The 25,399-nt window shown below is 46.5% G+C and overlaps 1 protein-coding gene across 1 annotated transcript; it reads left to right on the top strand.

The window, feature by feature from the left end:
- Nucleotides 1-5,912: 5,912 nt before the first annotated feature.
- Dyrk2 (dual specificity tyrosine phosphorylation regulated kinase 2) lies at nt 5,913-19,498 on the top strand. The gene is made up of 3 exons (XM_052753445.1): nt 5,913-6,106; nt 6,553-6,701; nt 13,841-19,498. The coding sequence occupies exons 1-3, from the start codon at nt 6,058-6,060 to the stop codon at nt 15,446-15,448; spliced, it is 1,806 nt and encodes a 601-aa protein (XP_052609405.1). The 5' UTR covers nt 5,913-6,057; the 3' UTR covers nt 15,449-19,498.
- Nucleotides 19,499-25,399: the final 5,901 nt, after the last annotated feature.

Here is a 25,399-nt window from a genome sequence, read left to right as displayed (position 1 = left end):
GTGGTGACAAATTACCTTAGGTGAACAGTTTATAAGGAAGAAGAAGTTATTTAAGCTTGGTGTTATAGAGGGCTCAGTTGGTGGTTGTTGGGGGGGGTCTATGGCAAGATGTTATACCACGGTGAGAAGTATGTGGTAGAACAAAACTCCCCACCTCTAAGTTTGGGAAGCAGACAGATGACAGACGTAAGAGGAGACTGAAGTCTCAACATCCACTCACAGGACATGTCTCTAAAGACCCAATTTCTTCCATCAGCCCATGTCTTAAAGGTCCCACCACCTTACTGCCCCAACATAGCATTACATATCTTCTCTCTCCTACCGGACACTGAACTCTAAACAGGGTTCTGGCAGGCATGACTATTTGCTTAAATGTGTAGCCTTCTGTCTTAGTCCACTCAAGATGCTATAACAAAATACCAGAAACTTGATAGCCTTAAGAAAGCACTAAAATTAATTTCTCACAGATCCAGAGGCCGAAAAATCCAGATACATGAGCCGGCAGATTTAGCGTTTGGTGAGGGCCCGTTTTCTGATTCACAGATGGTGCCGCTCACTACAAACCCACCTAGTGGAAAGGCTAACAAGCTTCCTGGAATCTCTTGTGTCAAGGCACTATTCCCAATCTTGAGGGAATTGAGTGCCTGCTCTTGGGATTGAATTGTCCCCTAGAGACCAGCCTCCTGAACAGTCATTTTGTTGGCTAGGATCAGATCATATGCATTTGGGGGTGATAGAAACATTCAGACTTTAGTAAACCACCACTAATGGGGTCAAAATATGCTAGTTGATTACTATTGTTTGCTTAAATGGATATAGGAATGTGGTCCTAACAGATTATCAGACTGAAATCTAGCCCACTACGTCTGATGAATCCTTATGTCTTCTATGCCAGGCATATACTAAGTTCTTTGAAAATGCTTCTGGGAAAAAGGGGTTAAATGAGAGTGGGTAGTTGGAAGCCATTTTCTTGCTCATTTACATGTTGTTTCCTGTGATCAGTATTTTTCCCAGTACAAAATCAACTTCTTTCTACAGCTGCCGTTCTAAGCTCCTGTGAGTCCCCCTCTTTGCTCTTGCCAATACCTGCCTACCTGCTGGTAATTTGGCTTTCGAGATTATGAACATTCCAGAACACAAAGAGGATCTATAATGGGCAAAAGCCAAAAAAACGGGGCTGCTAACTGAATGGAGCCCCTGAGTGGGCTACTGTCCAAAGTCAAATCAGCTCTGGTTTGGTTGCAGGTTATGAAGATTAAGTACTAGTTATAGCATTTAATGAAGAGATACATGTATCATATGATTATATAGTATAATTACTACTGATACAGTTTGGGGAAAGTATCTCCCAGAATTTCCCAGTTTCTTCTTTCTCCAAAGCCTATATTTCTATTGGGCAGTCATCAATGCTCAGGTCACCAGCACATAACAGAATGAGGGAAATCCAAGCTATTTTAGAAGTCAGTATGAATTAATATGGTTTTCAAAAGTGTGCCATTTATAATCAAAATAGCTGAAAATTAGGTTGGCTGCAAATTTCCCTTAAGCATGCACACACACATGGACATGGACATGGCATGGACAAACACACACACACACACACACACACACAGACACACACACACACACACATACACACTCCATTGAAAGCCTGTTTGTCCTGCCATATAAGATAATATCCTAAACTTGGCCTATTTGGTGTAGAGCGGTAATTCCAATTACTCAAGAGCACAAGCTTAAGGCTTGCATGACTGGAGTGAGTTCAAGGCCAGCCTCTGCAGCTTAGCAAGACTCTGTCTCAAAATAAAAAGTTAAAACAACAACAATAGCAAAGCAGACCAAAAAAAAAAAAAAAAGAAGAAGAAGAAGAAAAAAAGCAACCCAGATCAGAGTATAGATCAGTTGTAGGAGTGTTTGCCCAATATGCATCTGGCCCCAGGCTCAATGATCAGAACTGCAAGAAGTTTAAACATATTACTGTCTGTCTGTCTATCTATCTATCTATCTATCTTGTATTTAGCTATCTCTCATCTATCTATCTATATCTATGTTCCTATGATTTATTGGTCATGGAAGCCCAGAGGCACCCCAAACAACACAGGCCATTGTGTCTGTCCACGGTTGCCTACCAGACCTAGAGAATAAGAGGAGCTTACTGCCAGAGACACAGCACACTTGAGTGTAGGATACAATCATGGTGGAACTGACCTGAAAATATCTTCCCTGCTGGCTAGCTAGGGGCTAAAGGTGCTAGAAGGTTCTATACAGACCACTGGAGGAGAAGAGCCCTCAGTGACATTACACAACAATGAATTACACAATAATGGATCCTACTGGCTACAGTACCAATCTGCCAGGAACAGTGTATCCACTGGTGCAATAGAAGCCTGAAGGTTATGGGGGGTTACTGACCATGCTTGCAATGGATTTGAGATCTGCTCCATCGTGAGGAATCCATTCCTGTTATTGTTAACCTGCTCAAAAGACCTTGGCTTGGGGGAACCTACTTCCTAAGGGGAATCTCCTACTACTAATTGTCTTGCTAAATTGAGGTATTGTCAAACTGCTTCTAAGTGGTTACATTTGTATACATAGGGTAGTGCAGTTGAGTCCTTGCCCTGAAACACTTTTCACATCAGTGATCTGCAGTTAATCCAACAACTGAGTGCTGGGAATAGGTGACTCCACTCAGTAGTCACTTAGCTCTAAATGGGGTGTCTATATTGATCCCATTCCTCCCCCCACAAGATGTCCAAGACGACATCTTGGAAGATAGGGCGGAAAGACTGGAAGAGTTGGAGGGTTGGGAGGAAGGCTGTGAAATGCTGTTTGCTAGACATGGCTGCATGACGTGGCCATTTCACCCATGAGCTGTCTGCTGGACATGGCATGGTCATTGCACCCACGAGCTGTCTGCTGGACACGATGTGGCCATTGCACCCATGAGCTGTCTGCTGGACATGACGTGGCCATTGCACCCACGAGCTGTCTACTGGACATGGCATGGTCATTGCACCCATGAGCTGTCTGCCGGACATGACATGACCATTGCACCCACGAGCTGTCTGCTGGACATGACGTGGCCATTGCACCCATGAGTTCTCTGCTGGACATGGCCTGGCCATTGCACCCACGAGCTGTCTGCTGGACATGATGTGGCCAGTGCACCCATGAACTCACGGGAGCTATGTTACCCGCACAAGACCACACCAGACAAGAGCACTCAGCATTCTAACAGACAGGGCTAGTTGGACTCACTGGGTTAAGGAAAACAAAACAAAAGCACATAAGGAGAGGTCAAGAAGGAGGAGGACATATTGGGAGTTGCTGGGGACGGGTGAGTGAGAGACAGCTGGGATGGAGCGTGTGGAGGGAGAGGGTGGGGAGAGTTGGGGTGGATATGATCAATACTGTTTGCAATGGGAAATTGTCAAAGAATAAAAGATAGTCTAAAGTTCACCAAGCATGGCGTATATACTCTTCTTTAATTAAAATTAATAATTTTGTTTCTTTGTAAAAATGTGTTCCTTTTTCCTTATTTTTAATCTACAAATATATTATTAATTTGGAAATCAAGCTACAGCCTACCGTACTTGAGTATTTCTTATTTATGAAAAAGCAATGGTGTTTGAAACATTGTATGGATAATTGGATGCTGAAATTGATATTTAATTTTGAACATCAATAGTACGGACTATTCAACAAGGGTAAGGAAATAACTGTTTGGAAAGACGAAGGGAGGGGGAAGCTGTGTGCACTTTCTTGAAAGCCGGCCAAGTGTGGGGGAACTACAGTAAAAACACACTGAGAGTCTCAAATACATTGTAGCCTTGTTTCTGCTACTTAGTAGCCTTTTTCGGTTAGTTAATTCTGAACTCTACACAAGCTTTCCCTGGTGGGTTTCAATGTAGATAGTCTCTTGTGATAAGTACAGGGAGGGATTTCTTGCTAGGGGAAATTTAGGTCATGATTCATTTAAAGGTGCGGAGTTAAGCATGAGCTGGTTATTAATACACTACCGTGGCTCTACTTTCTTTGGAAAGGACTCCACGAAGGAAGGAAGGAAGAAAAGAAGTTAAGGAACTTAGTCGGTTTGCATGTCTCTCCTGTCTGTCTGTTTCTCCTTCTCTCCGAAGGTGGAATTCTCTTTGCCAAAGGTTTCCACACCCCCGTGCCCTCCCCTTATTACTCCCTAGGAGCTCCAGAGCCTGCGAGGCTCACACTGTACCGGGGAACGGTTCTTTTGGCATTTGTATCAAGCTGAGGTGATCTTTGTGGGAGGTTGCTATGACAATTTGCAAACAGCAGAGCCCATGAAACTCTGCAGGAGGTAGCTCCCCCTACACTGAGGTCTGCACTAGTTAGGGCCTGCACTCTTAGTCCATCCAGGGACCTGGAGACGCGAGGAACAGGACAGAAAAGAATGGACACATGGACTCCAGGAGCGCTTCAGAAACTGGGCACCTCCCAGGAAGGAAATGCATACAAGATGGCCCAACTTTCTTCCCTGATTGTAGGATTTGTTGCGCTTTCCCCTCCGTACCTGACGGTTGAAGTGGACAGCGGTGCACAAGTATGCCATCCATACACGACAAAGCACAGGTGTGAGACAGGGAAGCAAATTTTTGTTTTTCCTGGGGGAAAGAGGCTGTAGACCACAAATGAAAAGGGCGGGGGAAATTCTCCACGTGTCTGGGAAGGAAAAGGGAAAAAGATACCTTTTAAACTTCCGAGGATGAGAGGAAGCAGAGGTTCCCTACCCTTGCAGCCAGCCGAGAGCTGAAAGGAAGGTGCGTGGTGTCTCTCCCAGTGGCGATGCTGGGGAAAGGCTTGAAGTTGTAAGGAAATGGGAGGTGTCTCTGATGTTTATTTTTGCCTAGCAACCCACAGCCAACTGCTACCCCAGCTGCGGTCCACAGGCGCCCGTCTGACTCCCCTTGTCCTAGCGACTGGAGGGCAGCGGTCACCCGGTGTCAGTGAATCAGGGAGGGCGTGCGTGGCCGAGATGGAGGTGGAAGGGCAGCCCCTTCCTTCGTCCATGCTTGGGTCACCAGGCTCAGCCGCAGCCCCTCCTCGGGGCCTGACTTTCCGAGGTGACCCTCATACAACTAAGTTCTCTCTAGGTTTAACTGGGGAGAGGGGCTGGCTGAGCCACTGGGACGGGGGCGGGGGGGGGGGGCGGCAGGGGTGGAGGGGGGAGCACAGTATTGTCTGGGAGCAGCCATTAGGAGCGGTGTTTAGGGGTGTGATGGGAGAAGGAGGGGTCTCTGCAGCAATTTCGGGAGGAGGCTGGCGGCGGTAGGTTGCGCGGTAGTGTCGGGGGGGGGGGGCGTCGCAGGGGCGCGGGGGACCCGGGGAGCGGGCAGATGGCCGCAGGGGAGGCGGAGGGCGAGCGGGAGCCGCAGTTTTCCCCGGGAGCGGAGGGCGGCTCTGCGGAAGATCGGAGGGGGAGGGACTCCCGGGGTGGCGGGTGGGGGTGGGGTGGCGGCGAGCCGGTGTGGCTGGGGCCGCGGGGGGGGAGTCCGGGGCGGGGCCTCGGCGGGGAGGGGGGCGGGGCTGGCCTTTCTCGGGCGCGCGAGCCGCGGGGGCGAGCGTGGAGGGGGGGGGGGCCGGTGCGAGCGTGTGCGCGGGCGCGGGCGCGCGCGGGCCCGGGAGGAGGGCTCCCGAGCGAGCGAGTGGGTCCCGGCGGCCGCAGCCTGCTCCCCGCGGCCCCCGATGTGAGGGAGTCGGGGAGGCCAGCGGTGCGGCAGGGGAGGGCGAGGCATGTGCACGGGCCGGGGGGTACAGCAGCCGCCCGAGGACGAGGGGGACGACGGCGGCGGCGGCGGCGGCGAGGAGGAGGAGAGCGGGGGGCTCGCGGCGGCGGCGGGCCCGGGCCGAGGGGATGCAGCGGACTGCGTGGGTCTGGCTGTAGCGGGCGCGAGGAGGCGACGAGGCGCGGGGGACCCGCGTGAGGGGCGACCAGGAGGTGGTGGAGGCGGCGGCGGCGGCGGCGACGAGTAGCGGCGGGACCGGCGGCGAGGGCAGCCCTGCCATGCACGTTCCTCTCCCGCGGCCATGTTAGCCAGGAAACCTTCGGCCGCCGCTCCTGCCGCCTACCCGACCGGTAAGGGCTCCGGGACCCTGGCTGTGCGCGTCGGTGGCCCGGGTAGCCCCGGACCCGGCGGGTTGGGCGAGGGGGCGTCCGGAGCGCGGGCCCCCGTGTCGCTGCGCCCTCTCGGTTGGCTCGCCCTCCCCTCCCCCGGCCCCGGCGACGTGGGCCACGGAGCTCCGGCCCCGCGCTGCTCCCCCAGCCGGGTCGCGAACTTAACTTTGCAGCTGGCGGGTGCGCGCCCGGGGAGCCGCGTCCCGGACCCCCCTCGCTTCCCGCACGCTGCCGGCTTTTCCCGGGACGGGTGTCTCCTTCCATCTTCTCCCGGGGGGGGAAAAAAAAAAAAAAAGGGGGGGGTTCGCTGCCCACCGGGGCGGGGGCCGGGGCCGGGGGGGTGGGTCTGGGTGGCTCTCTTCCCCCACCCTGACCCTCTTTTGTCTCCTCCCGCGCGTGGCTCCCAGGCCGAGGAGGGGACACCGCCGTTCGCCAGCTTCAGGCTTCCCCGGGGATCGGCGCGGGGGCTCCCCGAAGCGGAGTGGGGACCGGCCCACCCTCTCCCATCGCCCTGCCGCCTCTCCGGGCCAGCAACGCTGCCACCGCAGCCCACACGGTGAGACCCGGCTCCGGGAGGGTGCCAGGCAGATCCTGGGCTTGTGGGGTCCTGACTGTGGGAAGAGGGGGCCGAGTGCTCCACGCCCCTGGCAGGGGCCTGTCCTCGACGCCGCCCTCTGCAACTTGGGCGAGCCCCGAGCTGCTGCCACAAAGGAGATTCGTGGCGTGGGCCCCTCGCTTCCCTCTGGAGCCCGCCCACCCCAGAGCTCCTTTTCCTGGGAACTTCCTCCTTGCGGCTTTCCTTCCTCCCCTCTTTTTTCATCTCTGCTTCCCAGAGCTCCCTTCCCCCGACCCGGTAAACATCTCCTCCCAACCCCAGGGGTAGTGGATATTTATAGAAACATATGTGTTAGGGGACATCTAGGCCACCCTGCCCGGAAAATCGATCCCCCAAAGAGCCTCCGAGGCCTGGCTCCAGCCAGCAGGGAGCACCCGCCAATTGTCCCCCGCGTGTGTAAGCATGTTTTATGAGAGCTACAGGTTTGAGCACAGCAGAAATTGTAATTAACATTAACAAAAATAAGAGCCACAGCAGTAGTCAAAACAAAACAACCCACCTCTGTAGGATTCTCTACATGGATATTACTCAAATGGAAAGGGCGAGCTTTGCTTTGTAGGTGGCCGGAGAAGGGCACCTGACCAGGGCTGTGGTCCCCTGAGGCCCTGGGGGGAAGGAGAGCCAAGGCTGGGACTGGCGGCTGCAGAGACTGGATCCCACTTCACCATGTACCTTTTCTCAGCTCCTAGAGATGGCCTTTGGATGGTGACCTCCAGCCTAGAGGAGGTGTACGCTTTGAGAAGGTGACGGTTTCAGAGGTCTCTTTCCCAAAGGCTCTTTGACAGTGTGAGCACCCTAGGATGGTTCTGCGTGAGGTTGCTTGCAGGATGGACGATTTTGTGGCTAAGTGAAAGTTGCTTGGAAGAACCATGTGTGACCTGCAGGTAGCATCTCTGGGGGATCATATGTGACTGAAACTTGTTTAGCACGGGAGATTTGATGAGAGGAAAGACCTCAGTTGTGGTTCGAGACATGGAAGAGAGGTAGACCAATTTCATCGAACACGTTTTGTTGTTAGCTCTCATTTTGTTTTTCTCGGTGTGTCTATCCTAGGGGCTGGGAATTCATTACACAGGGTTAGACTATTGCTGGGAAAGAGAGCCTACAGGTAGGAGGGATGTTATTGTGACAGGGGCATCCCTAGTAAGGAACCACCATCACTTTTAGAGGTTTGGATTTGCTGTTGTTTGGGCTGGTTTAGAATCACCTGACAGTTTGGAAAATACGACATCCATTTTTTTTTCTCCCCTAACGTGTTGATGTGATCACGTGACATGATGTGACCGGGGAAAGATGACTTGGTTTGCCTCTGACTCCCAGTTTTTGTTTAAGGATGACCTTTACCTGATCAGAACTTCTTTGCCATGGAAATATGTATTAAAACCGGGAGAAGACAAGGTTGCCAGTAGCCTAGTAGCCTGCGGGGAGACAACGGGAAGGTATTTCTCAGGAGAGATGCCAGTGTTTTGCTGCGGCCTGTGTGCAGTGTGGCTGTTGTTAACTGGAGGGTAAATTTCAGCCATTCTGCATCATTAGATACTTGGTTCTGAAAGTGAGACTTTGTGTTTCCCATGTTGTTGGTTTTGACTTGGTTTGTGTAACAGTACGGTTTGCCCAGATCAAGGGCATTCAGGACCACAGAGTTTATCTGGTTCTTCTCCTGCAGTTTGACCTGAGGATTCAGACTCCACAGGTTAACTGAGCTGTCAGGAGTCCGAAGCCAACTCAAATATGTGCTACAGAGTTGCACACCGTCCTGCCTCTGCGCTTAATGTACTGCTTGGGAAGACTAGTTCTGGGAACTAGTATTAGCTGTGTTGTAAATGCTAGCGTCTTTACAGGTGTATGTTCCCATGTCGTCTACATTTTCAGAAGTGTTTACACGTTTATTTCCAGAGCAGTTACATCTGGAACTGTTGGGAAATGAGTAGTGAGAAGAAAGGGCATTAAGTGAAAAGTGATTTATCATAGGAGTTTTCTCATCTTTGCTCTTAAGCACATGAAAGGATTGTGAACTTTGGAATTTTCCATGGTAGTTTGTTTTCTACTTCTTGTGTGACTTTTATACCATAGTAATTTAGTTGAGGTCAATTTGTCCTAAAAGTAAAACCAACAAGTATCCTGATTCTTGTTAGTTTTTTTTTTCCTTATAATAATATGTGGCAGATAACAAGATATTTATTTTAAATTTTTTTCATTTCTATAAATTCCAAAATATTGGTATATACTTTTATAACTTTGAATATTTAAATTACTCATCATTGTTTGTTGTTGTTGTTTTGTTTGTTTTTGTTGTTGTTGTTGTTGTTTTAAGCTCAACTTTATTCCCATAACACCCCCAAAATTTCTAAGATGACTCTGGGAGGTTTTGAAACGCCCAGAAGTCATAGCACACGGAAGCATGTGTTGCTTGCCATTTTGGTACTGCAAGGGAAAAAGAAGCACCCAACTTCTGAGACTTCTGTTCATGCAGAATTTTCAGTACTAAAATATCTCATGATTAGAGGAGGGGTTTGTGGATCTCTCCACTTTAACACATCCGGTTGTAGGTATTTAAACCACTGGGTTCTTTTCAGCTTGTAGTCTTGAGTGTGGCACGTTGTACTACATTAGCAAATAGGCCCGACCCATGGTTTCTGGCTTCCAAAGGCTGAAGTAGGAGCGAAGGGTCTTCAGGGTCCTTAAGTTTATGATATGGTCCTAGCATCTCTGACTTTTCTGGACATCCCTCCTATTAGGTATCACTTTTGTGCATTTGATTTTGGTTGTGATTTCAGGGTCCTGCACTGTTCGGGACCCCAAATCCTCTCTTTTACTGGAAACTTCAAGTCAATATCTTCAACTCCCGGAATGTGTAAGATTCTTGGGTGTTGTAAGATGCTTGCTACAGGTACTTTTTAACCAGCCATCCTTTGCCTTGGAGGCCCGGCAAGATCTTATGACTTGGGCCTCTTGGGATATTTCCCAACTCCCTCAGTGTTGACTTCATGTTTTCTTTTGAAGATGCAAACACTATTGCTGAAGAATGACTTGAAGGGACATTCTTGACTCTGTGCTTCTAGTCAGGAGCTATTCGGTGTTTACTGTGTACCTGAGTTTATGTTAATGGGGACTTAAGAAAAATAAGAGGTGACCACCACCACCCTCACCCCAGTAATTTCTTGCAGCCAGATGGGTGCACTTTTTGTCAAAACTGAGTGAGGTGAAGCATTAATGATGAGACAGTTCAGTGTAGGTACAGAGGGAGTTGTTCAATAGATCGGAGGAGGTGAGAGTTCTGGCCATTGAAGAGTGAGTAGGAGTTTGTCATCGGAACAGTGGAAAGAAGGAGATTCGAAGCAGCATGAGAAAAGGATCGTAGCAGTGGCTGTCACTTGCTAAGTACTACGCCACACACTTTACACACACACTCAAGGTCTCTAATCTCCCCAATAGCCCTAACGAGGTAGCTTGGAACCTTTCTGCACACAAGGACAGTGCAGTTCAGAGAGATAAGGTAAATCACCCAAGGTCACAGAGTAACCGGCAGAGCCGGATTCATTTCATGTGTGAAAAATATCCCGACTCTTATCCAACTGACCTCATCAACAAGAGAGGAGTGTGAAAGTGCGTGGTGTCCCTGGGTCCTGGGGGTTCAGCCTTGTTCCTCTTAGGGGTGTACCAATGTGTCGATCAGACTGGAAGAGCTCTGGCGAGATGTACTCTCACTGCATGCTGTGGTGGTGGGATGTAGCCATGCGCACAAGCAAGAGCAGTCTCAGATGGACAATATGTACATTCCAACTCAAGAAGTAGTATAGAGAAAGACTTGAGGAGTTTAGGCGTGTGTGTGTGTGTGTGTGTGTGTGTGTGTGTGTGTGTGTGTCTGTGTGTGTCTGTGTGTTTGTGTGTGTGTGTGTGTCTGTCTGTCTGTCTGAGTCTCTGAGTCTGCCTGCCTGCATATCTGCCTCAGTTGTCCCAGTGAAAACAGCAATATAAAATATAGCTGGTAGCGCCTGAGTGAGTGGGCACAGGAGGCTTCATGATAGTGTGGAAAGAGGATGGATACTGAGAGTGTTATCCAGGTATATACACTGTCAGGGATTCCTAGGTATTCAGCCAGAGCAATTATGTGAGGAGAGGAGGTTTTTCTTTTTCTTTCTTTCTTTCTTTCTTTCTTTTTTAAATTTTTTGATTTTTAAGTTGAGGATTATGATAGCAAGAAAGCGTTATGAGTGTGTCTGTTTGAGTTTTGCCAGTGGAAGTGGAAACACGTTAGCAGTTGGGCATGGGGCATGAGTCCAGGAGGTATGGACGGGCAGGTCTGCAAAAGGACACAGAGGAGACTGCAGCCAGTGTTGGGTGCTCCTGATATCCCAGCTGTGCATAGGAGCGACCAGGAAGTAGTAGGAGGGGAAAACCAAGAGAATGGAAGCTGAGACCCACCTGTCAGCAGGAGTCATAGCTGATACTGGAGAGAGAGCTGGTGGAGAAGTGATGGGCAAGCTCTTTAGTTCTGGTCACTGAAACATTTGAAATAATTTTTTAGTTTATGCAAAAATTGATTGCAGTAACCTAAATCAGAGTAAATTCTCGATGCTCAAAAAGTTTTATTTTGCTAACATTTTAAGAATCTTTAAAATCCCAAGGTTGGTTTTGTGCTTCATAAGTTAGTTGTATAGATCTGGGTTATTCTTCTGAAGTACCCTCCGTCTTGCCCTGAGGAGAAGGATTTCTTTTTTTAATTTAATTTTATTTAAATAACATTTCTTTCATTTATTTTACATACCGACCACAGTCCCCCCCCCATCCCACCACCCCCACCCCCACCCCCGCCCCAACCCCGGCACGAGAGAGATTTCAAACCTGGAGTCCTTTCATTGAGCACAGAGGTGAATGAGGCTTTGGAAGGAAAAGCAGTGGGCAGATAAGAGCATGATGGAGCACTCAGCCACCTAGCACTTGAGAGGCTGGTGGCAGTGGAAAGATTGATTCTTTTTTCTTTCCCCAAGGCTAGCCTTTGCTAGCAAGTTCTTAGCTAACTCTGGCATCTTAAAAATATGGAAAAGGGAAGGAAAGGACAGAGAAAAGGGAAGGAAGGAGAGAGAGAAAGAGCAATCAACAAGTTTGGACTACTTTTTTATATATGCTCAAGGCTTTTCCAGTGTCTTTTATGGACTGCCTTGCTTTTGAAGTAGAAAAGGTACCAACTACTATATAGTGGAATATAAAGTCACCTTACCTGGCGGTATCATCTCTGAGTTCAATAAGAGAAATCTGCTAGAAGTCTCTCTGAGAAATACAATTCTGAATCCTGTGAAGTCAGAGTCGGGCTCAGGAACTGGCTTCTTTCTCTTTTAGAAGGGAGCAGAGCCTCGCTCCATAGATGGCCATTATGCTTGCTGCTTGTCAGTTAAAAAAAAAAAAATGGGAAAGATCATGGCCTGCTAGTAAGGAAGGTTTGGAATCTCGTTTTCTAATCCAGGGGTTCCCAAAGCATTTCTTGAATCACTCTGCTCCTCTCCCTCACCTCTGGATACCCCCAAACAGAGGACTGAGCCCCGATGACAAAAGACTCGTCTTACTTACTGTAAATTCCCAATGGGCAGAGTTCCTGCCACTCTTAACTAGTCCCTCATTAGTGCTGACTGGGTGAGTGAGGTGGATGTTGATGACAAGTTGATTCTTTGAGATTTCAAGGAAAAGTTTCCCCAGAAGACTGCTTGAAGGAAATCCTAAACCGATTCAGGGTAGGAGAATGGGGGATTGGCCTTTGCCCTCTCAGTTTTGTTTAGACAGGACTATTCTGGGATGGAGTGTATGCCAGAAATAGAAATTGCCACTTTGTATTTGTAGTGGTTACTGTTTCCTTTGCTCTGAGCAAATACCTGGTCAAGAACCAACTGAAAAGGAGGAAGAGTGCGTTCTGGCTGATGGTTTAAGAAGGGTCACACTGTCGTGGTGAAGGCATGGTGGCAGGAACCCGAGGCGGTGATCATATTGCCTCTTCAGGGAGGAAGCAGGAAGACATGAAGACTGGTACTAGGCTTACTTTGTTTATTCAGTCCGGGACCTCAGCCCATGAAACAGTGCCGACCGTGTTTAGCTTGGATTGTCCTGCCTCAGTTTACCCAGTCTGGAAACTCTTTAGGGGACATGCTCAGAGAGGTTTGCCCCCTAGGAAATTCTAGATGCTGTCAAGGCGGCAGTATTAACATCATGTGATTCTCTGTTGGAAAGCTGAGTATCCCAGCAGCCTGTAGAAAGAGAAATACGTGCGTGGGTACCAAGCCGTGGACCAGAGGCCCAAACTGAATGGCAGTTGCTCAGCTTGTTGGACAGAATGACCTTAACTGATTGAAGTCAGTGACACCCAGAAACTGTAAAGAAAGAAAACAGGTCTGAAGTTTGCTGGGTAACTAGGACACACGTATCTACGGGAGACTCTGTCAATAGAAGCTTATTTTGTTTGTCACTGTGTGCGTTCCGGGGGTTAATTAGAACTTCCGGGGAAGAAGGAAGCGTCTAGTGTTTCTGGAGGAGCTCCAGATATATACGAGGGAGTGCTGGACAGGTGTGATGCCCCATCCTCATAGAAATGCAGAATGCTTCAGTGAAGTGTGGAAGACACTGTGGTCTGGGCGTGGGCAACGGTGTAGATGGCACTTGTTTGTGCTTTGCTTGTTTCACTTCCAGATCTGATATGGCTTAAAACACCTGCCATGTGCCAGGCCTCTTATTAAACCCTCGGTGCAGAATGGTAACATGAAGGCTTGATCCCTGCCTCCAGGAGAACTTACTGCTAGGACCTAGGCTCTGTAGCTGTGGCATTCCCAGGGCTGTCCTGTGTTTCCTAACCTTGCCCGATCCACGATTGTCCGTCCTTCTTTACTGGCATGCCTATAAGCATCCTATTCATTCTCCCTGCTGGTATATTCATGGGACTTCTTGGGGACACAGCACTTTCCATTGACTAAAACTGATGGTGGCTGTGGGTTCCTGCCAAACTGGGAGTCGGGTGATGAGGACTGATTTCTGACATGGCGTTGGGGGAGCAGGGCCCATTCCTTTCTGTTGATGCTTTCTCGTCTGAATTCCAGATTGGCGGCGGTAAGCACACCATGAATGACCACCTCCACATCAGCAGCCACAGCCACGGACAGATCCAGGTTCAGCAGCTGTTCGAGGACAACAGTAACAAGAGGACAGTGCTCACAACACAGCCCAATGGGCTGACCACCGTGGGCAAGACGGGCTTGCCTGTGGTGCCAGAGAGGCAGCTGGAGAGCATCCACAGACGGCAGGGGAGTTCCACCTCTCTGAAGTCCATGGAAGGCATGGGGAAGGTGAAAGCCACCCCCATGACCCCCGAACAAGCGATGAAGCAATACATGCAAAAACTCACAGCCTTCGAACACCATGAGATTTTTAGCTACCCCGAAATATATTTCTTGGGTCCAAATGCAAAGAAGCGCCAAGGCATGACAGGCGGGCCCAACAACGGTGGTTACGATGATGACCAGGGGTCCTATGTGCAGGTGCCCCATGATCACGTGGCTTACAGGTACGAGGTCCTCAAGGTCATAGGGAAGGGGAGCTTTGGGCAGGTGGTCAAGGCCTATGACCACAAAGTCCACCAGCACGTGGCCCTGAAGATGGTGCGGAACGAGAAGCGCTTCCACCGGCAGGCGGCGGAGGAGATCCGGATCTTGGAGCACCTACGGAAGCAGGATAAGGACAACACCATGAACGTCATCCACATGCTGGAGAATTTTACCTTCCGCAACCACATCTGCATGACGTTTGAGTTGCTGAGCATGAACCTCTATGAGCTCATCAAGAAGAATAAGTTCCAGGGCTTCAGCCTGCCTCTGGTGCGCAAGTTTGCCCACTCCATTCTACAGTGCTTGGATGCTTTGCACAAAAACAGAATAATCCACTGTGACCTTAAGCCCGAGAACATTTTGTTAAAGCAGCAGGGGAGAAGCAGTATTAAAGTGATTGACTTTGGCTCCAGTTGTTACGAGCACCAGCGTGTCTACACGTACATCCAGTCGCGCTTTTACCGGGCTCCGGAAGTGATCCTTGGAGCCAGGTACGGCATGCCCATTGATATGTGGAGCCTGGGTTGCATTCTCGCGGAACTCCTGACGGGTTACCCCCTCTTGCCTGGGGAGGATGAAGGGGACCAGCTAGCTTGTATGATTGAGCTTTTGGGCATGCCCTCCCAGAAACTCCTGGATGCTTCCAAACGAGCCAAAAATTTCGTGAGCTCCAAGGGTTATCCTCGATACTGCACTGTCACGACTCTTTCGGACGGCTCTGTGGTCCTCAATGGAGGCCGGTCCCGGAGAGGGAAACTGAGGGGTCCACCAGAGAGCAGAGAGTGGGGGAACGCACTGAAGGGATGCGATGATCCTCTTTTCCTTGACTTCTTAAAACAGTGTTTGGAGTGGGATCCCGCAGTCCGCATGACCCCGGGCCAGGCTTTGCGGCACCCTTGGCTCAGGAGGCGCTTGCCAAAGCCTCCGACCGGGGAGAAGACGGCGGTGAAGAGGGTCACGGACAGCACTGGTGCTATCACGTCGATTTCCAAGTTACCTCCACCTTCCAGCTCGGCTTCCAAGCTGAGGACTAATTTGGCACAGATGACAGATGCCAATGGGAATATTCAGCAGCGGACAGTGTTGCCAAAACTCGTTAGCTGAGCTCCAGTCCCCTGATGCTGGCAAGCTGAGAAATGCGTTGTAGCTGAGCCTTATTGGGTTGAAAAAGTGTAGCTCAGACCTGTTTTTATTTGCTCAAAAACTCGACTTATTTGTATCTTTTCAGCACTTGATGTAAGACAGTTTGTTTTGTTTTTATAAATACATGGGGACAATGCTTTAAGTTTTTATACTTTCTGAAACCGTTTTTTTTTTTTTTTTTGCCCCCTTCCTTGGGTTCTAAAAGTAAGATGAGCCTTACTGTAGTTAGTGGCAGAGTGATCGTATCAGTGGCAGGCCATTGATTTCTTCATGACTGACACTCATTTACAGACTGGTCACACATATTCACTATGTTTTCATGGTTCGTCCTCTACGCTCCCCAGGGAGGTGGCCCCCAGGGGCCCGCCCTCCTTCTCTCTCCGTGCTCCGGGTTCACACAAGAGCAGCACGCCTTGCCTCCATTTTTCCCTCAGTTAACCTGGGTCAGAGTGGAGGTGGAAGGAGAAGGAAGGTCCCGGTGGAAAAATCTCTAAGAAAAACCGCACCTTAGAGATTGTCTTTTTTCCTTGAGGTGTGTTCAAACAATTACAAAAGAGATTGCCCAGGTCTAAACCCGCCCACTTAACATTCTGAAGTTCTTAAGCCACCAAGCAGCATTTAGGGGATGGATGGAAACTGAGATGTGTGAATTCCTCCCCAGGCTCTGGGAAGTCGGCAAGCTGTCATAATCAGGAAGCCCTCTGATTATGGAAATTGCCTTTTCACCTAATTTTAGGACTTCCCCCCACCACTGTTCCCCGCTTCCCCTTCTCTTGTCTCTGTCCCTTCTTTATCACACACCTGCCGCCTGCACTTCGTGTGTCTTTTTCCTTCAGCTGTCTATCCCAGACTGTTAATGCAGAGAGCCATGTCAGCTGCCATTATGTCCGGAGTGTCATTCCCCAGTTTCCAAAAGAACAGCGAGCGGCCTAGCCGCCTGAGGTGGGGATTTGAATAGTTCCGAAGGAGATTTAGCCGGCCGGAGTGAGTTCACCCTGTAGACGCCACTGAGGTTCCCTTAGCCTGGGAAAGCATCAACTCTTTCGTTAGAAAGAAAAGGGGTTTTGAAAATCCTCCTGGTGAAGAGAAGTCACTGCGGCCACTCCGTTGGGCCAGTTTTAACAACACATTGAAAAGAGGAGAAATGCAACCTCGAGGTAAATGGTTTGACTTACTCTTTGATTCGTTAGAAGAGCCCCAGAAACCGCATCCCTCTGTTCAGTTTTGCTTCTTTTGTATTGCACTGAGTGTTTTTGTGGGGATGACACTTTTCCTGAAAGTAACTGAGAGTTAGGTAAAAGAATATTTTCTTCGCTGAATAATAATTATTTTCACAGTGAAAATTTCAGTATTTTATCACTAATGGATGAACAGTGATATATATCAATTTCAAGGCACGTGGAAAGAATTTTTTTAGTATGTGCAATTTAATAGAGAAAGATTTCTGCCTGTTTGGACAATAGGTTTTGGATAGTAAAAATTAGGATAAATAATCTTTTATATGCACAGATATTATTGTATTGCCTGTAAATCGATTTACAAGTACTTAAAGCATGGTCCCCAGTGAGGCCAAGAAAGTTTCCGGTTAAGTGTTTTGTTTTTTTTTAATTCTATGTTTTCTCTTATTTTAAAAAAGCAAAAAAACAAAACAAAAAAAAAGTGTCATTTTGAATAAACATTTTTCTTATCTTGAGGCTTTGCCAGTTGATGGTGGAAAAATATGCTCAGGAATTATTTCAAATATTTGCCAAAAATGAGTAATAAGATTAGCTTATTAATAAGTTAGCGATATCGCTGTTTGCTTTACTATTTGAGGATGCCATTGGTAAATTAATTTGTACCTTCTGTACTTAGCAACGATAGCTTAGTTCCCTAGTCAAATTCTTTAGCATACTATACACATTTCTGTGTAATCTGTGAAGTGCAATAATATGTCAGTAAGTTACATTTTAAATGATGCTCATGTGACAGTACCCCCAATCAGTGGCTTATAGGACTTAAAAAATTGTGTATTTATTTTTTTAAAAATTGGCTTAAAGGCATGAGAAATAAGGTCTGGTCTGGGGACTTTTGTAAAAAACTACGAGTCTCTTAACGATGGCTAGTGTCTTTAGGTCATTACAATTAACCTAAAAACTACAAAAGCTGTTTTCCCCTCCAAGGCTCCTGCTCTGTTCCCATGATCACTTAGTTGTGAGCCTGAGCCCGTTCTTACTAACCCCCTGTAACACAGCTAGCTATACTTGCCACAGTAGAAGTGGACTAAACTTGCTTGTCTCCCCTCCCCCCCCCCCCCCCCCCCCACCACACAAAACTGGTTCTTCTGAGGCCAGCAGAACATTTATGAGGAGCTTTATCCACAAATGCGACCGGAAACTTTGAAGCCAAACTCTAATGTGCAGTGCTACAGGACTTTTCTTTCTCGCTTTCTTTTTTTCTCCCCCCCCCCCCCCCCAACCACAGTGAAATTTCCTTGATTCCTAAAAGCCGACGTGTTTCAGCGTTTCCTGACACGGCTGCTTTGAGAAGAATCCTCTTTAATTATTGCGTCTCAAATGAAACTGTTGCCTCTCTTCGTGATCTTAAAACCTAAATAAAGGGCTCTGATAGGCTACTAGGAGTCGGCTTGGAAACGGTCCTTGGTCTCACAGGTTACCATTGTCTAGGGATGTCTGAGCTGTTTTTGGATTTAGGAATAGCACAGTGTCGTCTCGTCTTTGGTTGCAGTCTCTTTGGGCTCCGTTTCTTGCACTGCCAGAGTGTTCTTAGCACAACCGTGGAACACCGAGTGGTGCAGGACAGTGTAGATTAACATCTTACAGGAGAAATTGTGCTCTTAGTGTTAACAATGTGCCTTTTGTTCTGAATGCCATGTTGTAGGGCATGCATTTTTTGGCCTCTTTAACTCTTTGAACTAGAGGTAGTAAGGATGGAAGCCACCTCTGCAAAGATAACATCTGTCTTAAATATCTAGATTTATAGGCCTTAATAGAAACCATAAGGCGTGAATAGTCATTGGGCGCTGAGCAAGATAAACCATTTGTTAGTGACACCAGGAATTCCTGTGTTTGAGGGGTTAAAGATGGTCTTTGTTGTATCTGAACATCAGACTGATTTTTTTAAATGATATTTTTTTTGTTATGCTAACACTAGACAAAAATCAACTGTATTTGTAAAAATTTACCTCAAACCATTTAATTTTATAGTGTGATTAATCCCAGGGCATTTGGTATGAACCAAAGTGCATTCCTTTTTTTATATACCTGGCTCTAGTAAGGATGGCCAGGGATTTTTACAATTTGGGTGCAAGGCACTTAAGCCACTTTTAAACTTACTGGGTGGTGTGGAGTCACGTTAAATGGCTCCATCAGAATGTTAGAAAACACTGTAGGCATCAGTAGCATTGGGCCATATTGGAATCTTAAAAGCGCGAATTATTTTGAAGAGAACATTCATTTTTGTAATTTTTTTTTCATCAAGAATATTTCTGGTAAGCAGAAGATTTTTAAAATAAAAATCAACTGATTTGGTTGGCAAAGGTTTTAATATCGCCCAACCTAATGCTGTGGTAGCATTTTAAAAACAGAAGTATTTGTGGACTCTTTGTTTTTAGGGGCTTGTACATCTCTCTGCTATGGACATATATAAAATTCATTGTAATTATACTCTGCTCAACTGCTACAGTTATGTCTAGGCAGTGGCTTGGGTTTCTATCGAGCAACAACTTAGACACGTGACTGTAATAATGCTGCAACTGTGTGTACTGAAAATATGTGAAAATGGTTGAATGTGGACTGTGTATATATGTATGTACAAACTTCTGTGAGATGCTGCTGTCACCACTAAACGTGGAACGTGTTCTAGTGGGTTTGAATCCTAGTGGCCAGTTCTATGATACTGTATGTATTGTACAGAGGATGGCGGGAGGAAGGCTGTTTAGTGAATATTTGTTAAATTTTATTGTTGTGGCCAGAGATAATTTCAGAATAAAATTTTAATGTCCTACCTTAACTTTTCTCCCCTTTTCTAACGATAATTTAACTCCTCATCTGTTTCTGGTATAATTTAGTCCTGGTTTGTTAAACCTGGAGAGACGCGAGCATGTCCGATGGCTTGAGACGTTAAAATGGTCAGTTTCTGCTAATCTGTTCACCTGCTGGGGCTTACTTCTTCACTATAAATGTGCAAATTTTGAGTTTGTTTTTTTTTTTTTAAATGAGGTTTTAGGAAGAAATTCCTGCTAAATCTGAGCTCTCAAGGTATTCTATTTATCGGTAGTAATTTTGTGTTAGTTTTTCTTTCTACCGCAATCTGGATATACCAGAGCTTCATATTTTTTTCTCCCTCAAGCTTGCAGTTAGCAAGGGGCGGGGGGGGGGGGGGGGGGTGCTCAGTTCCTCCCTGATGGCCTTCGTCCTTTCCAGTGTACCGTTCTGGTCGGCTGTTCCCAGATGTTCTTGGGTCGACCCCAGGCTTTCAAATACGCATGCTTTTGCTGGTTTTATCTGTGGTGGTGTCTGTGGTTCACATCTGGGGGTTTTTCGTGGCTCCTGACAGGACTGGGTCAGGAAATAAGGGGTGCTAGCTGCAGCGAACTCCAGATGTGTCAAGATGAGTTAACTCCAAACTGAAGAGTTTACTTTACCAATGGCAACAAACGAGGCAATCTGTCAGACATGGCTGGGACATAAATGTAGATCAGTGTTTCCCTTGTGGCAAGAACTACCTCACACCCTGTTTACGTCCCTGCTGCTGAGGAATTCTGTGGCTTCCCGTATCTTATCCATAGTAAGTGGATTTGCTGAGAGAGGCAGGTGTGAGATACCGAAGCCCAGCTTTTGTCCTCACACACAATGCAGAGGTTTTCATGGTCGCTTCTCTTGCTGCGCAGAGTTCACATCCGGTGTGAAAACACAACAATCAGAAGAGTATCTGACCAACGCAGAGCTAAACAAAACGGAAATGTCTAAGTGATGGGCCTGCTGCGGATGGAAGCCCAGGCAGATCCATAGTGCCCTTGTCCAACCCAGGAAGGATCAGTGGCCACTCTTCCATCATACCTTTCTGAACTCTGAAGTCGATTAATGCTGTATTCTGTTTGAGTCCCTCTAATCATTTACCTTTTGGAATCAGCAGCTATAAAAAAAAAACAAAAACAAAAACAAAAAACAAGTATTCAGAAATGAGGGACTTCAAAATTGCTTTCAAAGCAGCCCTAGAGAACGTTCCTTGTTCGCGTCAATATGGGTCTTTTCAAGAAGGGGGGACTTTGATTGCTTTTGTGTTTTGGGAAGGGCTTTAGAAGGGACCCCCAAAACCACAGGTATTTGTGCCTTTATTTCCCTTTCTTTTTTTTAAAGTTTGAATTACACTGCTCTTCCTTCAGACTTTACGCAAATAAAACACTTGTCACTGGTGGTACATAAGTCCCTCCCAAAAGAAAGTTTGACTGCTGTGTTGGGTGTACATGAGAAAATTGTGTCTTCGTGCAAAGTGGTTAGTGTCTTTGCTTTCACTTCGACTTAACTGATTGGCTGTGATTGCATCCTTGGTAACTGTGAAGGAGACAGGAATTGCCATTTTCTCACATCTCGAGGAAGTTTAGTACGTACTTCAAGAGTGAGTATGACTCTGGAGTGTTAACTGACTATACTAGGGACATGCAGAGATGTACTGTAATTGCATTGGGTTTGGCAGAGCATAGGAGCATTGCTCCCTGCAAAGGAGAGATCCCAGTGTCATATGGGCATCATCCGTATACATTCCTCTGAGCTATAATTATCCTCAGTTCTGAAGAAAATGAAATGATTGATGTCAAAGAGACTGTAAAAACAGAAATAGGTCTAAAGTGAAGAAGTTCAGAAAGAAGAAAGGGGTTTTTACTAGCTATCAATTTCCAATTAAATCTTTTCCATTGAGAAACCGCAAAAAACAATTGATGACTATAACATTTTAGTCTCTAGATAAACCTGTAAATTTAGATGCAACTGCACACACCCCCATTAATTTGCAGGAGAGTCGCATGTGGCCATTTGTGGGAAAGGTGACTAGCTCTGTTCTTTATTTCCTGTGTTCTTAAAATGTTTCTTACATTTGAGTGTATGATATTTTTGGCACATTACTTCTCAGGGAATTAAAAAACTTCACTGATTGTAGCAGTAGGTAAGTCTCTTAAATTCAGATTTACTCAGGTTCTCTACCCTTTGCCTGCATATTTAAATAAATATAGAATGCTTACCAGGGAAATATATAAATATAAACATCTCAGATACAGTTTTAAAATACCAAATTGTAAATAAATCAGTTTTGACAAACTAAAGGATTGTGTCTTTCCTTGCTTTCTATTAAAGGTTACTTACCTCTTACATTTGAGAAGATTTAAATAAAGAGACCATTTCTTCATGGGTAAAAATTTAAGTATTCTTTATGAAACCAAGGCCCATGAAAAGATCATTTAATAAAAATTCTGAATATTTAGTTGTTTAGGGGGAATCTTGATGTGTAAGTGATTATAATCAGTTTATCTAGACTTAGTAAATACGCATATGATTAAATTGGGGCTAATTTGTCATCCTTTTCTCTGAAAGGCAGTACTTACTTAATTTCTTCTTTCCCAAGAATTAAAATCATTGGACTTCTGGCCTGAGTATGCTTAAATTTGAAAAGAAAGACATTGACGCCATAGAATCTTTTTTAACATCTGTTGCAGACTGCGTTCATTTGCCAAGATCGTCCTAAATGCCTATGTGTGACGTTGGGTCATAGCACTAGAAATGAAGAAGTATTGAACAGAAATAGACCTGGATCCCGTCTTCAGAGGGTTGTTAGACTGACTGTGAAGGCAAGCCTAATATAAATAAATACATGAATGAAGAACTACAAATGTCGTCAAGTGTGAAAAAGAAGCACATGGCGGTGAGTGTGTGTACAACGGCAGAGCGGTTGTGTTGGGTTGCGTTGTGTTGCATTGCGTTGTGTAGGTCATGAGTGGCTTCTCTAGGAAATAGCCTTTTCTGAGGAAGCAAGAACAGGGTCGTTAGATGGAAGTGATCAAGCAGCTGAAGGAAGGTCCTTGTGGAGGCAGTCCAGAGAAGGAGAAATTTGGTGTGAAATGGAGCTGTAGTGGTCGCGTGCCCGACCAGGCCAAGCTTGTGGGCAACGTTGAAAGTTTGACATCCTTTATCTCAGGTACAAGGAAGTGACCATTATTTATTTATTATGTATACAGTGTTCTGCCTGCAGGCCAGAAGAGGGCGCCAGATCTCATTACAGATGGTTGTGAGCCACCATGTGGTTGCTGGGAATTGAACTCAGGACCTCTGGAAGAGCAGCCAGGGCTCTTAACCTCTGAGCCATCTCTCCAACCCCAACCAATAGATTTTTAAGAAAAAAAAAAGATGCCACAAGCAAACTGGCTCTCCCTGGCTGTCTGTAGAAGACTGAAGGAAGGAAAAGCAGATGAAGAAAGGCCGCTTGAAAGTATTGATGAGAACTGACAGGGGTTGGGTGTGGAGATATCTGCAGAAAACAAGTGGATAAGAAGACTATGAAAAGAGAAAGAGCAGGTGTTTGTGTATGAAAAACAGCTGTAGCTCTTTCAGGTGTGCTCCGTGGAATCGAAGGGAACTGTAATGCCCTATTTGTTCAGAGCGAATTGGAGATTAATGTGCTTGGTTAAACTGTGAAGTACCGGTGAACTATAGTTTGCCAAAGACTTGAAGCCTTGGAGTAAAATTCCACTTACTAATTCATGGAAAACATGCTGAGGAACTTTCAGATCTAAGAGATGATTTAACATACACACACAGACGTAGGGAAAGGTTGTAGAGACCAGCCAAGCCAAATTCTCCAACAAACAGCCGTAATCTCCCTGGTTAGGGTACCTCTCCTGCCCCTCCTTTCTCTTCTAGAAATGAAACATTCTAGGGATGGAATTGGATAGTGCAGATCCATGTTCCCTGAATATCTGAAGCTGTTGGTTATACCGAACGAACCCTGCATAGACAAAGTTCTTCACAGACTTGCGGTAAAGTTTAATTTATAAATTCGGTTTGGAAAGAGATGACCAATAGCTGATAATGAACTAGAATAATATACAGTGATAAAATGATCAGGGTCAGTACTTTTGTCATTGAGGCTATATAAATAAAGGTCACTTGAACACCAGCCTTGTGAATCTGGTAACCAAGGTGGCTACATCTGAAACACTTTTGATGTGTAGAGCATGTATACCTTGGACACAGCGGATTTATCATGTCCTAGGAGGTATAGTATGAGATCTCACACTACTCAGAGTGATAGACAGTTTAAAGTGTATTAATTATTTCTGAGATTTCCCATTTAGTATTTCCAGCCTGTAATTGACAGCCTGATGGTAACTGGCTCCGTGGGAAGAGAAACCTCAAATAAGGTTTGATAGAGAAACTTTAAGGATGGAACGCGGTAGTTGTATGTGGAGTGTCTGGTTTACCAAAACAGTAATAATGACAAAAGAAAGAAGTAGCTTGCTGACCTCAAGGATTTGATGTTTTCTTTGGAAGGTCATTTGTGTTGTTGCTGGATGAAAAACTTCAAAAAGGTTTTGGTTTTTTTTTCCAGCCAGGTCTCAGTGGAATTCAGATGGGTACAGGACTAAGGGGCAGTTTGAGAGAAGAGAATTGTTCTCACAGAGGTGTGTATTGTTCATCATCCAACATGTATGGAGCTACAGCATAATTTTGGGCCTAACCTAGACAGAGCAGGGGAGTGAAGCATAAGTCTTGGGAAGGTGCATATCACCATCGCATGGTTTCTTCAAATGTGCAGTGTCCCAGGCACATCACAAGTGCCGTCTGTCTGGAAGGCATGGAATTGGGCAAGGTGGTACCGCCGAAGCCCAGCCTGGCATCTCCTTCCCTCTACCTGGGGAAAAGATCTCAGTGCTCGGTGAGCGGAAGTGAGATGAGAGAGACAGCATCCTTTTCCACCACTTCCTTCCCTCACTGCTCCCGGGCACACGCTGGCACAGAACACAAGTGTGTTGTCTGCAGATAACGCTGTAGTCTTGAAGGTGGGTGACTAACAGGTAATCGCTAGAAGGTCAGCTGTGAGAAGCACAGGAAAGCAACAGAGAGTAGAATCTGGGAGGAAGGTAAAGGTCCCTCAGGAGATGATGCTTTCCAGGATGTGCCATTCTGCAGGATGTAAAAGCTCAGCCTGGGAAGAGGGTTCTCCAGGAGCCCTCTCTAGGACCTGATGTACCTCTTGTGCCTGGATGGTACAAACTGGGAAGTGGGGGCAGGCAAAGCCAGACTGTGAACCAGGCTACCCAGACCGTGGTGAGGCCCCAGAGTTGATTGTGATTATACCAGAAAGCCATTGGAACAATTAACATAGTTGTTTAAGCAGTCATGCTGGATTCTTATGGAGAAAACTCAGAAGAGAACCATGAGCAAGTCAGTGCTGACGTCCTCCTTCATGAGGACGGAGCATCGTTTGTGCCTGGCTTTGAGGAGGAATTTGATAGACAGATATAAAAATGTTTCCGGATCACAAGTTTTACTCTCAAAGAGAGGAAAGGTGGGGGAGAGACCAGGTCATTCACAAGAGGCTTAGTGGCTTTTACCTTAAGAATTTGAGAAGCCTCTGAAACTTCAAGTTCCACAGATCTAATTAAACATAGAAAGGACATTTCTAGTCAATAAGAAAGACAGTAAGAAGTTAAAAAGTAGACAAAATCTGGTCTTAAAAGTTACATGAGAAATCAATCAAAAGGTTTTGTTGTGAATCAAAGCAATGTAAATTAAGCCGTGGGTTTATTTTTCATCAATAATCGATGAAACAGCCATGATCAATGTTTCCAAAAAGAACATGGTGGCGTAATGCACTCGTTAGATGCGGCAGGGGCTATAATTAGCAGAACCTTCTGGAAGG

This window comes from Peromyscus californicus, unplaced genomic scaffold (genome assembly GCF_007827085.1).
Source record: "Peromyscus californicus insignis strain IS unplaced genomic scaffold, ASM782708v3 Scaffold_24__1_contigs__length_46423439, whole genome shotgun sequence".
In the NCBI taxonomy this organism is placed as follows: Eukaryota; Metazoa; Chordata; class Mammalia; order Rodentia; family Cricetidae; genus Peromyscus; species Peromyscus californicus.
This window is presented reverse-complemented; position numbering and strand designations above follow the sequence as displayed.

Coding starts and splice junctions, on each gene's coding strand:
- Dyrk2 (XM_052753445.1), top strand. CDS start 6,058: ATGTTAGCCAGGAAACCTTCGGCCGCCGCTCCTGCCGCCTACCCGACC. Junction 6,107..6,552: donor TCCTGCCGCCTACCCGACCG/GTAAGGGCTCCG, acceptor CGTGGCTCCCAG/GCCGAGGAGGGGACACCGCC. Junction 6,702..13,840: donor CTGCCACCGCAGCCCACACG/GTGAGACCCGGC, acceptor TCTGAATTCCAG/ATTGGCGGCGGTAAGCACAC.